The sequence below is a fragment of the Myxine glutinosa genome, chromosome 9 (genome assembly GCF_964187855.1).
Source record: "Myxine glutinosa chromosome 9, kmMyxGlut1.1, whole genome shotgun sequence".
Classification (NCBI taxonomy): domain Eukaryota; kingdom Metazoa; phylum Chordata; class Myxini; order Myxiniformes; family Myxinidae; genus Myxine; species Myxine glutinosa.
Window position 1 is genome coordinate 34400278 of NC_136269.1, and position 17636 is coordinate 34417913.

The 17636-nt window shown below is 45.5% G+C and overlaps 1 protein-coding gene across 9 annotated transcripts in view; it reads right to left on the reverse strand.

Moving 5' to 3' along the window:
* LOC137435484 (uncharacterized) overlaps positions 1-17636 on the reverse strand; it is a 131240-nt gene that overhangs the window by 13219 nt on the left and 100385 nt on the right. For all 9 annotated transcript variants that reach the window (XM_068129304.2, XM_078784265.1, XM_078784264.1 and 6 more), the window contains 5 exons: positions 17235-17557; positions 16702-16845; positions 16394-16512; positions 13293-13454; positions 9002-9156 (listed from right to left, as the gene is read on the reverse strand). In XM_068129304.2, coding sequence (XP_067985405.2) covers positions 9002-9156; positions 13293-13454; positions 16394-16512; positions 16702-16845; positions 17235-17557 — 903 coding nt within the window. The remainder of the gene's footprint in view (positions 1-9001; positions 9157-13292; positions 13455-16393; positions 16513-16701; positions 16846-17234; positions 17558-17636) is intronic.

Below are 17636 nucleotides of genomic sequence, written 5' to 3' on the forward strand. Positions count from 1 at the left end.
TCTGTCTATATTATTTTCTTATCTTTCCTTCTCCTTGGTTTCTTTGAGCCTGTAAATAGTAATAAATAGTAATCGTATTTCAAACCTTTTTGCCTTCGTCTTCCTCTTCTTCACATCCGTGTCGTCTTTGTCTTTTCCCTCATTGAATAGCTGTGGCGCGATCTGGCCAACGTTCAGGGGATCGGGTGAGTCGGGAAAAACTGTTCGGCCGCGGCGCCTCCGCTCGGCAAACAACATCTTATCCGCGGACCGTAACAATTGGTGTCAGAAGTGTCGGATTCGGACCTGAAGCGCTTAAGGGGGCATTATTTGCAAAGTTGCAAACTTGCAAATTTGAAAAAACTTGCAAAGTGAACTCCAGATTCATGAAATAATGGAAAAACATTGTACGCAATTGTAATTTCAATGTATAGGAAACGGAATCCTGATTTCAATGGCCACTTACAGCAAATGTGTGTTTACATAATATTAGTTTACATTTTCCCCTATAACTTTGGAATTCTTAATTCTTTTCACTTCAAATTTGGCACAGATATTGATAATGACCCAACAAAGATATTAATAGAGTTTTATTGTATTATGACCTTGGGTTTTTAATTTAAAGGATGTCAATTCTCATTGGACGATTAATGGTTGCCATGGCAACACGAAATGCCAATTATACAAATGCATCAATTAAAATGTTTGTTTCCTAGTATTGTATATATGTACCAAGTTTGAACGTAAATGGACTTGTCATAGAGAAGATATAAGCTGAAAAGTGGTAATTCATCATTTGTATTCATCTGGTTACCATGGTAACCATGCATAATATAATGTTATGTAATGTATACCAATGTAATGTTCATATATCAAGCAACATGTACATATATAGTTTTTCATATTTTCAATCAAGACATTTTATCAAAAAGTGCATTACTGTGATTTTGTGTTGTTTTTACTGTGTTCAGTGTAATGCTCCCTTAACGCGCTCAAAATTACAAACTACCGAAATTGCTTTTGTTTTACAAAACCCACATTTTGAAATCGCGCCATGGCTGGTCAAGGCGACGGGATGTCGGTGGGAGAGATAGACGGGGTAGAATCGACCCAGGACCTCGGGGAAATGTATGTGGAGGAAAGAGAGGAGGAGAACATTGGCAATGTGGTTGAGGAGGTTTCAGGCGCGCAAAATGGCGCTCTCGCGCACGTGGTTACGGCGGCACCAAATTTAGCGGCGCCTGTGACCGTAGCAGCACCAAATTGCGCTGCGCACGTAGCCGCGGCGGCCGAGCCCACGGCGCCGATAGACATGAACCTCTTTCTGATTCAACTTGCGGCAAGCATGGAGAAGCTAAATGATAAGATGGAGGCTCAGGGTGAGCAAATAAGGGACGACGCGAGGGCTAATAGTGAGCGATTAGAGGGCCAAATGGGGGCAATGAGGGACGAAGTGAGGGGTACCAGTGAGGGGTTAGACAATAATTTTAAGGGGTTAGACAAGAAATTTGAGGGGTTAGACAAGAAATTTGAGGGGTTAGACAATGGGATAGAAGGGGTGAAACATGGATTAACGGGGGTGGAAAATAGAATGGCTGCCCAGGAGAATCAGATAGAGGGGGTGAAAAATGGGTTGAGGGGGCTAGAAGATAGAATGGAAGACAAATTGCGGGAAATAGGGGAGCAATCCGCCCGAGAAATTAAACAAATGGGAGAGCAGATAGAGGAGGTGAAAATCGGGGTAGAAACCAAACTGGATGCTCAGAGGGATGAATTGGGACAGATGAGGGCGGCATCTACAAAAGAGAGGGAGGAGATGAAAGAGGAGATACGACGAGGTGTAAGTGAGGAGGTCTCGGGGGTACGCGAGGAGGTAAAGCGAGGTGAAAAGCATATAGAGAAAGAGGTGAGGAATAATACGGCTAGGTTACAAGGGGGAATAGAAGACCTGACGCAGGAGGTGGAACAGCTGACGGTGGGACAGACGGAGTTAGTGGAGCAGGTACAAAGGAATACTGCGGTACTAGGAGGGTTAAAAGCGACACAAAGAGACATCAAGGACGACTTGATAGCGACGAAGAGGCAATGTCAGATGGTACGTGAGGGACTGACAACGAGGTTGGACGAGGTGACAGAAGTAATGGAGACGAAGGACCGGGAGGTGAGGACGCACATAGAGACGGTCAAGATAGCCTTAGAGGACGAACTTGAGGAGACGCACCGGGAAATAAATGAGGTGAAGCAAAAATTAGAGGAAGTGGAGGAAGAGGTGAGTGAAATTAAGAAGAGACGGACAGAAACTAAGAGAGAAATACAGGAGGAGGTGATGGAATATGTACAAGGTCGGTGCTCAACTCATAATGGTGTGCTCACTAAATAAAGAGTTTGCAGGTGGCGAAGGAGGTGCGGAGACGGGGTGCCAAGGTGAGTGGCGATATACGTGGAAATGTATATGATGTGAGGGGAGCTTCAGTCGGCTTGGGGGTTGATTTGGATCCGGGTGTTCGTGAGAGGCCGTTGATGAAGTGTGCGACAGGTACGGTGTGCGAAGGAGGAGGTGTGCGAGAATGTCCGACTCTGGGGTGCGTGAGGAAAAAGTGCGCGCCGAGGAGTGAGTGTGCTGTCGAGAGTGAGTTGGTCGTAGCGCGTGTGCGAGGGAGCACATGGAAGCGCGTAGTGAGGAGTGTTACAGAGGATGTAACGAGAGAGTGTACACCTGTGGTGAGTGTTACGGAGGGAGTAACGAGAGAGTGTGCGCAGGAGGATGCACGAGAAAGGTGTGTAACGGACAGGTGCATGAGGAAAGAGTGCGCTGTCAAAAGTAAGGGAGAATGTACACCTGTGGTGAGTGTTACGGAGAAAGTAACGGGAGAGTGTGCGCAAGAGTGTGCGCGAGAAAGGTGTGTAACGGACAGGTGCATGAGGAAAAAGTGCGCTGTCGAGAGTAAGGGTGAGTGCGCTGTCAAGAGTGGTGGTGAAAGTAGTGAGAGTGACACGGAGCGTGAGTTGGTTGTGACAGGTGAGAGAGGATGTACACCTGGAATGGAAGGATGCACACCTGGAATGGTAGAGCGTGTGTGGGAATGCACACTTGAGTTGGTAGTGAGGCACGTGGTTGGGTGTACGAGTGAGAGCACACCTGTGATTGTCACAGAGGAGGTGACCGAGAAGGGGGCGTGAAGAGGTGTGTTGGTGAGGTGTGCGAATGACGAGTGTGTGCAAAGGTGTGCGGTGGTCAGGTGTGTGACCAAGTCTATGAGCGAAAGAACGAGTGCAATAGCGAAGTACGCGGGGTGTACGGGCGGCGTTGGAGCACCGAGCTCGGTGAGGGTGAAAGGGGTAGCGTATGCGTGTGAGCATGCAGGTGAAGCATCGACGGTAACCGGGTTAGCGGTTAGAATGACATTTAGCCGAATCGGGCCCTCGGTGCGCGCCGAGCAGCTTCGCATGCCGCGAGGACCAGCGGGGATCCGAACCACGGCGGTTTCGAAAGGACCGCCGTACGCGATCCACGCTGGGCCTCGCTTTGAACGGCCGCGTCCGTGCTCCACTAGGCGGAGCGGGCAGCCCGATAGGAAGGGTCGTCATGGCGACCCCTTTTTGTTGAGGCTTTCCGGCAGGTCGAGATCGGGCCATTGGATGGCTCCGTGCCAAGGTGGTGCGTGGGATCTCGGCCCAGGTAAGCGTCCTTCCCTGCACCGAGTGTCGGACGCATCCAACCGCCGGCACCAAAGAACCCGCATTCATTGCTCGGCTATACGAAGCCGAGCCTTGGAAGTGAATTGGCGCACCGAGAGGATCTAGTAAGTAGACGGGTGATGAGGTTAGTGTTTTGGACCCGAAATTAGAAAAAAACAAAATTTAATGATGGGCAAAGGATTGGCAGTTATGATTGGCAGATGATTGGCAAATTTTTGATTGGCTGAAATTTGATGTGCAAAAATTATAGTGGAAGATACCCGATGTGGTGGGATGGAAACTCTGCCATCCCTCACAGCGGGGGCAAAGGAGCACTAGTCTTATGGGGTTTATGGCAGTGAAAACTAGCCCGGGAGGGTTTGGATAATGTGTAGGGACATAGAAGATGACCTTAGGTGACGTTAAGATTAGGTAGTGACAATGATACCTGTAGTGGGGACGCGGGTAGATTAGAGTGGATGATAATGACGTGGTATGTGCTTAGTGTAAAGGGAAAACGGGGAGCACTAAGTTAGCAGGGCACCAGGTAGATTAGATGATGCCGTGTGTATGGTGAACAGGTGTGATTGCACAGGTGTGCAACTGGACAGGTGTATGGAACAGTGTTTGAGTGATGGTGATGGTGACGTGAGTTGTGCTGACCAAATGGTCCAGGAAGGAAGGAGGGTGCAGGTGGCACCAGGTATGATTGCACAGGTGTGCAACTACAGGTAAATGGAGAATGGTTGTGTGGAATACCTGGAGTGTGGAATATATGGAGTATTGGAATGGATGGTCGTGGAGTGAGTATGGTGGAAACTATAGAGTGGAGTGGATGGTGCGAAGGTGTGAATGGGGGAAGGATGGACCCTCATCACGAATACCCGGGGAGGGTAGTGTAAGTGTTAGGTAGAGGGTACAGGTAAATTGTGGTTGGATATTGGCATCTGTGGTGCGTGGTGGAAGAATGATGTTTGGATGGGTGCATTAGTGTTGTGGAAATGGCTGGGCATGTAGCCTGTTAGTGTGTGTAGTTGGTTTGGGCACTCCACCACTGTGAGGATGTCGGCCAGGTGAGGCCGCAGGTGGGCTCTGGGAGCCGGTAGAGTTGTTGTGGATGGGGCCCGCGGATCCGGAGGACGGACCCGGGTAGCCCAGTGCCAGAGGGCACCGAGGGGTGACAGAGCCAGGAGGGGCCTTCTCCAGTTAGATAGGTTAGGGTGAGGAGCTAGGTAAGCTCGGGTGGCAACTGCAGTGGTGGAGGTGTGCAGGTGGGTAGACCTGCTGGAAGAGCTACACGTCTCAGCCCAGAAATTGTGCAAGGGCACCGGGAGATGAATCGGGGGAGTGAGACCCCAAATTGATGAAGCACCACAGTTTGGTCAATGGGAATTTGGTTCTTAAAACCCATAGAGTAAGTTGGCCACTGGCTTGGCAGGGAAAGACCCCGGGTAGTGTAAAGTGTGCTAATGTCATTTAGAAGGTAGATAGGATGAAGGATCTCCTCGCACCACCATGCCATGTTTTATTATTTTTATTGTGCAGATGTTTGGAATGAGAGACGCATCATGACGTGGGTGTGACATTGTGCTTTGTGTTCCATCTCTTCCTCTTTATGAGGATTGATGATGAATTGGGTGATGGCAAATTTTGGCTAGAGGGATTGTGGTGACGAATTTGGTATAGGGGAAATTGGGGGAAGACGCGACAGTAGTGACGAATTTGTAAATGTGTAGTTTTGTACATATGGGGTAAGGGCAAGGGTAGTGTAGGTGACAGGGGGGGTGACGTACGGTAGGGACGAGCTTTCTCACTTCGCTCTCCGTACGCAATTCGGCTTGCATTGCCTTGTTTGATGTGTACCCTTGTGACCTTGCCCCTCGCTCATCTGTCTTGTCCCCCTTTTGTCTCCCACATGACCTGTGCGCCACTGGGCGCCGAGGGGAGCGTGCGTGAGTCCGCCATTGTGTGCCCGGAACTCCCAGAACCAGCTGTCTGCATCGATGCACCACATTATGGACCACATGTCTGTGGCCGAGCACCATTTATGGACTCCATGAGTTGGGGCATGGCCCCTCTGCTGGAACCGGCCATGAAGGCCCGAAATCTTGCTGGCGGACCTTGATCACAGGGCACCGATGCCCCACAGGTGAACCACACTAGTCGGCCCTGTGGGCCATAAATAAAATAAATAAAAAGGGACACGTTGGGTGCATTTTCATAGTGCAAATAGGCCGCCAGCAAAGGGAGATGACAACATCAGGAACATAGTAATAGCCAGCAGAGGGAGCCGAAGAGCAAGAGACCACCTGCAGGGTTAGGGGTTGTTGTTTTTATTTTTATTCAGTGAACAATGATGACTGTGCACCGATTGGTGCTTGAGGGTGCTTTGGTGCGTTGTGGGTGCTTTCATGGTGCATTGATGCAGAGCAGACTGTCTCTTCCCCCCCAAAAGAACAATCACAGGTCCTGGGTTGCGTTTTGTAAATAAAAGTAGAGTCATTGTAAATAATGCTCCCCACCGTCAATGTATAGTTTGAAGACCATTCCGCAATTCGGTTAGCTGTGGGCGTGAGCCTGTTAGGTAGGGTGCAATGGAGCAGCGGGACATATTTATTCACGTTTTAAAACTGTCGCACTCAGGGTCAGGTTAAAAGTAGAGGGAACTACACCTACATGTCACACTAAGTTAAAGTTATAGGCCCGGGCCGTGCCTAAGAGGAGGAGGGTGCAGTGTTGCGGATATGAGGATTGTATTTTTTTTATTGTGTTGTATTGTGGTAAATTGTTGTGTAACATTGCTTGATTCTGGCCCCTCCTGCCTCCAGTGTTGTGTAAAGGTCAAAGGGCGTTCCGGTAGTTAATTCCATAAAGCATACATTGAAGGACACTATAATACCCTTGTTCAGTAGTGTATTTCCTTATTATGTGTATCAGGGTAAGGCCTTGTCTTCCATTAAAATGACACTCCATTGCACCAAGTGAAATAGATAGATTCCTTTCATTCCCCATTCCCACTCCCAAAACTTCCATTGCCAAGCCTCAATTTCCAGCTACATCCCCTCCAAGTCTCCATTGCCAACTGCACTGGGCAGTTTGCCAGTTTGTTACAGCTGTGGGTTGTTTTCGCCCCAAAGCCACCATTGAACATGTGCTCGGGTCGGGGAAGAAAGGCGTGCCCGCCCGTCGTCATCAAGGGCGGAGCCAGAGGGTCGCGCGACCAACCAGGGCCGAGGTGAGCACACCGATGGGCGTGTCCTAAAAGCCGGCGGCTTAATCGCCGGAGGCGCTATAAAGGCGCGCGCGCAAGAAGTTGCGAAGAGCTGAGTTGTGTGGTTTTGGTCAGAGCGGGGGTTGGTCGTCAGTGGTGGTCAGTGGTTGCGTTGAGTTGTCGGTGGTGAGGAGTGATTGGACTAAGCAAGAGAGAAAGAGTCCTGGAGTTAGTGAGAGAGGGAGAGAGAACCCGTCACGCCAGACCCCCCACCAGCAGCGTTGGCTTGGCTCCACCAAGCAGCTCCGACCCGTTACCCCGCGCACATGACAGGATCGGTGGCATCGGCGGCCGTCGAGGTCCAGCCCGACGTCCCGTGCGGGATCAAGCTCCAGCCAGCTCCGGACCTTCCTCTCCCTCCAGCCATCCACCTCCCGCCAGTCCTGCCTTTCCATCCTTTTGGTGTACGTGAGTTTGTTCTGTTTGTTTTGTCCCTGGGTAATTAATTAAGACTGCATAGATAAGCTAGCGATTTTCACTGTGTCCTTCTGGTCCGTCCCTCTGTCTATATTATTTTCTTATCTTTCCTTCTCCTTGGTTTATTTGAGCCTGTAAATAGTAATAAATAGTAATCGTATTTCAAACCTTTTTGCCTTCGTCTTCCTCTTCTTCACATCCGTGTCGTCTTTGTCTTTTCCCTCATTGAATAGCTGTGGCGCGATCTGGCCAACGTTCAGGGGATCGGGTGAGTCTTGAAAAACTGTTCGGCCGCGGGGCCTCCGCTCGGCAAACAACATCTTATCCGCGGACCGTAACAATATATACATACATACGGACTTACACTGTTTCTGAACGGCTCTTCCCCGATGGACTACGCCGTAAAAAAAAAAGAATCTACTACGATAAATCCGATTCTTTGGGCCCATCACTTTCACAACACAGACAGGTCGGTGGTTTCTCTGTCTTCTCGGGCCTCCTTTCTGATGTTGCACCCTCTGCCTTTTCCATGCTTTGGCCTCCACAGGTGTCTGCAGGGCATGACACAGGGTTCACCATCAGCTCCCTTTGAGTGAAACTCCCAAAATCCAGGATCACTGCTCACCTCCCCTCATTTGTTCCTTTCTTCCCACCTGTGGAATCAACCTCCACATCACATCCCCTTCAATTTCATCCTTTCCTCCAGGGCTTCAAGACAGCTGTTCACCACCATCACAGATCAACCTCCACCCAAAACGATAACCTTTCCTACCCGCATTAACCCTCCCCCTCCCTTTCCCTTTCCATCCCCAGGAAACCTACTTCTGGGTTTCCAGTCTTTCCTTACACTTCTGTGATTGAGAGTTTGAGGCTGTGTCCATTTTGTTCACCCTCCCCCCCCCCCCCCCCCCCAAGTCTCCCTCTATTTTTCCATCGACCCTGCTGTTGGCATGCCCCCCCCCCCCCTTCACCAACCCACACCTCCCCTCTCCCCCTTTTACTATTATTTTCCTTCTGTTATATCCTGGTCCGGTTTTTGTTCGAGCTCCTCCAGGAACCTCAACTCCGTATTCAAAATAAGTTGCAGAAAATTGAGCCTTTTCTTTTTCTGCTACTTTCAAAAAGTAGGAAACCACAAGCCTACATCTACAACTTCTCAACATATTTGTTCTTTGTTTCTTTCACACTTCTTTCTACTTTTTCACATTTCTCTTTATTTATTCTAATGCTTGGTTTTCTTTTCTTTTATCTCCTTTACTCTTTATTTCTCTTTCTTTGTCTATATGTCTCAGAGAAGTAAATTCTTGCAGAAATATTTCTGCAAGGTTCACTTGGCTGCACCTGGATGGGTTTGCGGGTTGTGGAGTAGCGGCTGAAACCAAAATCGTATCCAGGCTCCTCCTGATGACTAATGCAGTATTTGGTTTTCCTTTTGATACTTGTTGTTGTGTACGCAGGTCTTTATTTGGAAAACGTTTCCCAAAATACGTAATTGCTGGAAACTGGGAAATGCACCGATGCAAAAGCAGGGTGATTGTTATGGCTGTGACCTATTTTTATTACCGACAATGTCACCCGTCTATATGTTTTGAGATTCAAAAGGACAAAAAGTAATCCAAATCAACCAAAAACAAACAAAAGCAACAACGAGAATACCTCTCTGCCAGGAGAAAGTTGTCAGGTTTGATATCCGCGTGGATTATTCCATCCTTGTGGAGTCGCTCAACGGCATACATCACCAACACCGCAAAGTACATCGACAATAGCTGTTTCTTCACAATATCTTGATTCTTCAGCCAATTTGCAACATCCTGCATGTGAGAAGGATTGAAAAAAATCCATTATTCTGGGAAAACTTGTCCACCCCAAAATATAATGCTGTATTACCACCACCACCACGCAATGTAAAGCAATACAATGTAAGCACTTCCATCAGGTAGAAACACCCTGTTTACTTATGTTCATTCTATCCATGTTGATGCTAAAGGTATAGAACAAGGAATTCAAAAGCTTCCCCTTTTCAAAGACATAAATCCAAAAACATGAAGTTTGCATCATCAAGGAACTTGCTCTTACACAAACATGGAGGCTCAGAGGGTGGCAGGTTCGGATGGGTGAAGTTCACCAAACCATTAATGGAGAGAAAAGGCAAGTTAAAAAAACAACTTCATCCTTTTAAACACAACAGTAAAAGCCCCAAAAAAAAAAATCAGGAAGTTTAGCGCAACTGAAGCAGTCTTGTACATCACCCTTATACACTGTGATAAGATGTTGAGTCTGTTTAGGAGATGGAAGCTTTATTGATCACCATACAAGGCGGATCACCATACAAGGCTGAAGCTAATGATTCAGGAATTCGGTCCATCGCTGAATTAACGCCAGGGGGGTTGACTCAGCCTGTCATCCTTCCGAGGTCGGCTAATTGAGTACCAGTTCACTGGTAATTCCCTGTTTGTCGTTAAAGGCGGCAAAAAGGGTTGGCGTCAGGAAGGGCATCCGGCCGTAAAACATTGCTTCAAAAAGGGGACCAAAAAACAACAACAACCACGGTCCCCGAAAAAGGCCAACCCCCGCTTGCGGGGAAAAATGGCCTCTAAAGGTGGTTTTATACAAGGCAGCGTCAATCGGCATCGTACTGAGCCATACTGGTGGTCTCTTCTTCACCCCAACACTGCACCCCCTTACATGCCATGCCCTGTCATGGGCATGGCATGTAAGACGTATAACATCGATAGATAGTATGGTTTTGGAAGTACAGGGAGTCCTCTTTAGATGCTCATTCAACCAATGCTTTTTCACATTAACGCTTTTAAAGAACTAACACCAGTTTTGGGGGAACACTTCGTCATTTCGCTTTAACGCTTTTTTCATGGCATGACAAAAGAACAGAGCAAACAGCCAAACAGAGTATGTATTGTATTCGCTCATACAGCGCTTCGCATTAGTAGTTGTGGCAGTGTATACTATACTGTACTGTATCAGCGCAACAACTCTTTCTGTTCATTCATTGAACGGTGTTTGTTCATGTTTTTCCCCCTTCATTCTTTCCCACATCAGTCCTTCACAAGATATCCATTTATACCAGAGCACCATGTGCTAGTTGAAAGCCTAACCTGCTCGTTCACTCATGCGATTGTTCAAAGCCGAACCTGCCCATTTACTCGTATGATCGTGTTTGTGAAAGGCTAACCCCACCGTGACTGGAAAATGCCAGGCAACTCCTGCAGCAGCTAATTCAACCAAAAAATCACGAAAATCGATCGCTTTATAGGTGAAGATGGATGTGGTGAAACATGTTGAGAGTGGGGAGCGCCTCATGGATGTCACCGATGCCGTTGGCCTACCACAATCTACTCGAAGAACAATTATGCGAAGTGCCACCAATATCAATTATGCGAAGTGTAAGTGCAGTGGTTTTGTTGCCAGGAGCTTCTCTCCGCATCACCAAGACAAGGGACACAAAAATGGTGAAGATGGAGAAACTCTTGATGGTGTGGATCGAAAACCAAGCTCAGTGCAACATGCCACTGAGTCTGCTAATGATTCAGGAGAAGGCCAAGTCTTTTGGAATGACCTGAAGGAGTGCAAAAGCAATGAGAGTGATGGAACCCTCAAGGCAAGGCATGGGTGCTTCATGAGATTTAAGAAGCAGTCAAATCTCCATAACATCGGCCTTTCTCAGGAGGCAGCATGTGTGGATACCAAAGCAGCAGAACTGTTTTCAGAGCAGCTCTAGAAAGTCATCGAGGAAGGATGCTACTCAACCAAGCAGGTATTTAACGTGGATGAAACAAGACTGTTGTGGAAGCGGACGCTGTCGCGGACTTGCATCTCAAAAGAAGAGACTGCCGCTGCTGGTTTTAAAGTAGCAAAAGACCACCTTACCCTTCTCCTTGGGGGGTAATGCTTACAAGGACTGCAATATCAAACCTCTTCTTGTGTCCCATTCTAAAACCCAAGAGCGTACGTCAATGTGTACCATTCTAAAACCCAAGAGCGTACGTCAACCCAATGAAAGGGTACGTCAAGACCAGTTTCCTGTCCTGTGGCGATCCAATGCGAAAGCCTGGGTGACAAAGGCCGTATTCCAAGATTGGATCTCAGCCAACTTCTATCCTTTCGTCAAGGAATATTGTGAACGCCAAAACGTGGACAACAAGGCACTGCTGATGCTGGAAAACACCCCGGCCATCACATAACTGTTGAGGATTTTGCAGACAATGCTCGTGTCATATTCCTACCCCCCACCCCTCCCCACACCCGACATCACGTTGTCATTGCAGCCGATGGACCAGGGTGTTATAGCAATGTTCAGTGCTTACTACCTGCGGGGCACAATGCGAAAGCTGATAACTGAGACAGACGGATAGGATAAACCAACCATCACGGAGTTCTGGAAGGCCTATAACATTAAAAAGGCCATCGACAACATTGGTGCATTGTGGGATGAGATGGTAATGTCGACCATGAACAGAGTGTGGAGGAAGGTTTGGCCCGAGTATCTGCACAGCTTCCATATGAGTGCAGTTTTTAAAGAAAGTATCTGCTGTGCAGTCCCACATTGGGAAGTTGGCACAGGAGGTCGGCTTTGATGAGGTGGATCAGGCTGATGTGGACAGCCTGCTCCAATCCCACTACGAGGATTTGGCCAACGAGCACCTGTTAGATTTGGAGCAGCAACGGGTCCACAACGAGGAAGAGCAAGATGAAGCTGCAACGCCACCACTGAAGCAGCCGAATATGAAGATGGTGGAGGCCTTCAATCTCCGAGACCAAATTGTGGCCATCTATCAAACAGATGGCCCAAATGTTGAGCGAAGCATGGCATTCAGACAGGCAATGGAAAGAGCTATGCATGGATACAAGGAGCTCTACAGGAGGAAACAAGGGAACGCTGTTCAGACATCCCTGCATGAGGCCTTCTTCATCTACCTATGAAGCTCCATCCACCTGCCAGTCAACCCCATGGAAGCCAGCATCACCATCGGAAGTCACCCAAATGTCATCAGATGAAGACACAGACAGTCCTGTCGCTTAATCACAGTGTACCGTACTCTATCTACGTACGGTACCTACTGTATCCTCTCCCATTCCCACCCAGAAGTCTCCAGGCCTTGACACGCAAACGCCACCACTTCCTTTGTTGTTCTTTTATTTATTTAAATAATCTTTGGTGACGTCTTATGTGGATTTAATTAAGTTCTTCATTATTTATTCTATTTTTTAAAATTCATTTTCTGTATTTTATATAGACATCATTTTGCTTTTTTATGTTATGTCCTCCTATTTAACATTGCTCTTTACATTGCTCTTAGGGGAAAAATTAATTCGATTTACACTTTTTCGCATAGCACTCTACATTGTGGGAACGCATTATGAGCGTAGCGATGACCCCCGGTATTATGAAGGCGATCTGTGATCTACAGTATTCAGGTATATAATTCATTTCAAATGAAGATTTAAAGAGGTTCAAAGGCGTATAAATAAATCAATTCCAGGTTTTACCCAGTGTATATTCCACCATCTTATATAAGGAAAAAACAGTAAGTTTCCTGTTTGGAATTATTTTCAATTTTGTTCGACTGCCAGGCAGACAGAGTAAAAATATCTTACTCCTCTCTGCGCATGCGCAATCGGAACTAATTCAGAGCCCAAGAACGGTAAAACTAAAGACGTGTCTTCCTATTCATGTTGCGATTCGTGTTCAAAATATAACATTCAATTGCAATAAGTTTTTCCTCGATCGTAAACTTAAAGGACGGACAAACGGACATGAACCAATTGCTTAATCCTGCTCTTCGCTTCGCGTGTGCATGATAACAAATAAAACATTTAGGATGGTGAAACAGAGAGCCACAGTCGGTGTTGATTTACAGAAGGCCGCAAAATAAAAAATAAAAATAAAAAAGCTGTGAAGGCAATGACCCACAGATCTTGCCAAGCTTACCAGCAGAGAGCCAAAATTGTACATGTCACCCACAAGCACACTGCCCTTGCTGAACATATGTGCACTGTGCACAGACATGAATATTGGCAGGTCAGTCGGAGCCAAGCGCTGCGCCAGCTTTTGGTAGATGTAGAACTCCCAAGCGCAGCTGCGCTGTTGCACCTGTAATGAGGACAAACTTTTAAACAAAATGAGAAATAAACATTCTCAAAAAGCAAAACACACACCTGCAACGTACGTACAACATTCAAGTCTTCTATGCTAACCCACATGATTATTGTGTATGCAGTGCCTTCAGAAAGTATTCACACCCCTTGCCTTTTTCACATTTTGATGTTTTACAAACTGAATTTAAAATGGATTAAATTGAGATTACTTTGTCACTGATATACAGTCACGTGAAAAAGTAAGTACACCCCATGTAAAGTTTTGACTTTTTCAACATATTTCAACATACAGCTATTTGATCTTCATTTCAACAATATTGATAGAAAAAGGTGATATAATATAACAAATATCATGAAACATTTACATTTTGTCGTCCATTGTATAATTTAAATAAACATAAATGCAAATTTTGCATGTGGAAAAAGTAAGTACACCTCGACATTTATCACTACTTGAAATACCTAAAATTACATTCAGGTGCACCAGCTCAGGTGCAAATGATTAGAACATCGTTCGAGAGGATGTTGGAGGAACCTGTCTTCTTTAAACCTCAGACATTTAGTTTGGTTTGCTCTTTGTTGTTGAAGTGTGCGGCATCACCATGCCTAGATCAAAAGAGCTCTCTGAGGCCTTCAGAAAGAAGGTCATAGATGCCTACGAGTCTGGGAAGGGATTTAAAAGGATCTCCAAACAATTTGAAATCAATCATTCGACTGTCCGGAAGATCATCTTCAAGTGGAGAAGATTCCAAACAACTGCCAACTTGTTCAGGCCAGGCCGCCCCAGCAAGTTCAACCCGAGAGCAGACCGCAAGATGCTGAAAGAAGTATCTAAGAACCCCAGAATGTCATCACGGGACCTACAGGTAGCTCTTGCCACTGTTGATGTCAAAGTGCACGAGTCTGCCATTAGAAAGAGGCTGCACAAATTTGATCTACATGGGAGGTGTGCCGGGAGGAAAACCTTTGCTTTCCAGAAAGAACATCAGGGCTACACTAAAGTTTGCCAATGAACACCGAGGCAAAGACCAGCACTTCTGGAACAATGTGCTCTGGACAGATGAGTCAAAGGTAGAGCTATTTGGCCACAGTACCAGAAGACATGTTTGGCGAAAACCAAAGACAACATTTGACCACAAGAACCTGATACCAACTGTAAAGCATGGTGGAGGAAATATTATGGTTTGGGCAGCTTTGCTGCATCAGGGCCTGGGCAGCTCACCATCATAGAATCCACTATGAATTCTTCATTGTACTGGAGGGTGCTTGAGGATAATGTGAGGCCATCTGTCGGAAAGTTGAAGCTCAACCGAAGGTGGACCTTGCAACATGACAATGACCCTAAACATACCAGTAAATCCACCAAGGAATGGTTGAAAAGAAAGAAATGGAGGGTTCTGGAATGGCCAAGTCAAAGCCCGGATCTAAATCCCATCGAGATGTTGTGGGGGGATTTGAAACGAGCTGTGCATGCAAGAAACCCCTCAAACATCGCACAGCTGAAAGAATTCTGCATGGAGGAGTGGGCAAAAATTTCTCCCAGTCGATGTCAGAGACTGGTAGACAGTTATAAGAAATGCCGACTTGAGGTTGTTTCTGCCAAAGGGGGCAATACCACCTATTAGAGCCAAGGGTGTACTTACTTTTTCCACATGCGAAATTGGCATTTATGTTTATTTAAATTATACAATGGACGACAAAATGTAAATGTTTCATGATATTTGTTATATTATATCACCTTTATCTGTCAATATTGTTCAAATGAAGATAAAATGGCTGTATGTTGAAATATGTTGAAAAAGTCAAAACTTTACATGGGGTGTACTTACTTTTTCACGTGACTGTGTGTGTATGTATGTATGTATGTATGTATGTATGTATGTATGTATGTATGTATGTATGTATATATGTATATATATATATATATATATATATATATATATATATATATATATATATATATATATATATATATATATATATATATATATATATATATATATATATAAAGGAGGAGTGTCTGTGTGTGTGTCTGTCTGGATGTCCGCTTATAACTCAAGAACTACACATCGGAGAAAAGTTTTAGACACAGATTCGGAATCAGCATAAAATCCTGGTGGTTATAGGCTACTTTGTATTTTAATATCAATGGTTTAAAAAACCAGGCCAGCTGCAATTCCATGGTGTAGTTTGTGGCAGCGCTATTGCCCCTTTCCGATCCCGCGGTTGCGCGTACGTACAGTATACTGTACGTACATATTTATATTTTTTTAATGTGCTTTTTATTGTATTTTAAATTGTTTTTTAGCTTATTTTATTGTTAATTTATGTACTATTGTATTTATTTTAAATATATTTTTAAGGAAAACAAATGTTTTCACGTCCGTAGGAGTGACGTAAAGTCGCACATAATGACAAAATGCGCGCCATTTTTTCGCGCCAAGAACGAATAAACGGTTTTTTTTTTTAGTTGAGATTTTATTCGAATTCGAATTCCATTAAATTTCAACTGTTGGAAACAATAATTATTTCAACTGTTGGATATTGAAATAATTATTGTTTCCAACAGTTGAAATTTAATGGAATTCGAATTTGAATAAAATCTCAACTAAAAAAAAAAACGTCGCGTTTTAAAATTATGACATCATCAGCGTATTTCAGAACGTTAATTTTACAACTTCATATTCGGAATCAGTACGTCCCAGAGAAACTACAGCACACCTTAAATGTTTAAAAAACCTTCGGGTTTTAAAATTATGACGTCATCAGCGTATTTCGTAACGTTAATGTTTCAACTTTGACGACAATGACTTCCGACTTCCGGGTTCGGAATGCGGGACCAATGCCATTTGACAGGGAATAAAAAATAAATGCGACATTCAATTGACGACAGTGACTTCCGACTCTGAGTGATGAAAAAGTTAGCTGACAAACCTTCAGCACAACGATCTGACTGCGCTGGTTCGGATTCTTTGTTTGGATCTGGGTGGCACCGTACACCTTGGCAAAGGCACCCTCCCCCACGAGGTTATGCACCTGGAATTCTGTAGAACCTGCAATTGCAGAAACAAATGTGAGCACAACTGTAAGCATTGTCCGGATGCCTGCGATACAAAACAACATACCTGTAAAGGAGGCAGAACCCCTCCCCCCACCCAATCCGAGGTATATCATGCACTCGTTTTAAAACACACACACACACACACACACACACACACACACGCACGCACGCACGCACACACCTAGGGTAATGGTGTTGCCTGGTCTCACAATAGGCATGGCCCCACTGTAACTGTGAAGGTGAGGGTGTGACGTGATCGGTTTAGGAAGAGATTGCATCAGCTGGCTCAGCAGCACTTCACTCCATGGATCATCTATGATATTGCCTGAGAAATAGAGCAAAAGCAAATAAGCAATGGAGTCCATTTTCCCCCCTCTCTCTCTCTCTCTCTCTCTGGGCCATTGCTGCCCCACTTCACGCGTCGTATCTGAACTTGGAATTCAAAGCTCTCATTATATTTGAATCTTCCACAAAGAGGCAGAAGAAACAAAAAGCTTATAAAAGGTTCCAAAACAAAACATCATAAACTGAAACATTATAAACCTCAGCAACATGTGCAACCCTTGGAACAAAAAAAAAAAAAAAAAAAAAAAAAAATTGAAAATCCTTTGAAGGAGCCATTGGAAGTTTACAAACAATTACCTTACTTTACATTATTAGATATTACAAAAAACAAGGAAATGAGCAGTTAATGCAACTGAATACTTTTGTTACCTGCTGCAGACCCAAAAGGTAAACGTTCCGATTGTGTGGCTGGAGGTCCATCAAGGTGTCTCCGCCTCACGTGTTCTGACAACCGCTCGACCACATCCGATTCCTCGGCAGCTTTCTGTTCCTGCGACACGTTTGCGACTGGCCTCATCGGGCAAGCTACGGGGAGCTGTGGAGTCTTGGTGTTCAAGTGAGAATCGACTGGCTTGGGAATCTCAAACAAAGGGCCAGAGCGGGTGGATTGCAGCGTTTTCACGGAGGAATTGGCCGAAATTGATGAGGATGACGAAGACGAGCGAGTGTCTATGCTGGTTTCAATTATAGGGCTGCGTATACAAACAGCACAGTGTACAATTCAGAACATTTGACTGGAACTCTTCTTGCAAATATAGTGATGGATAAAAT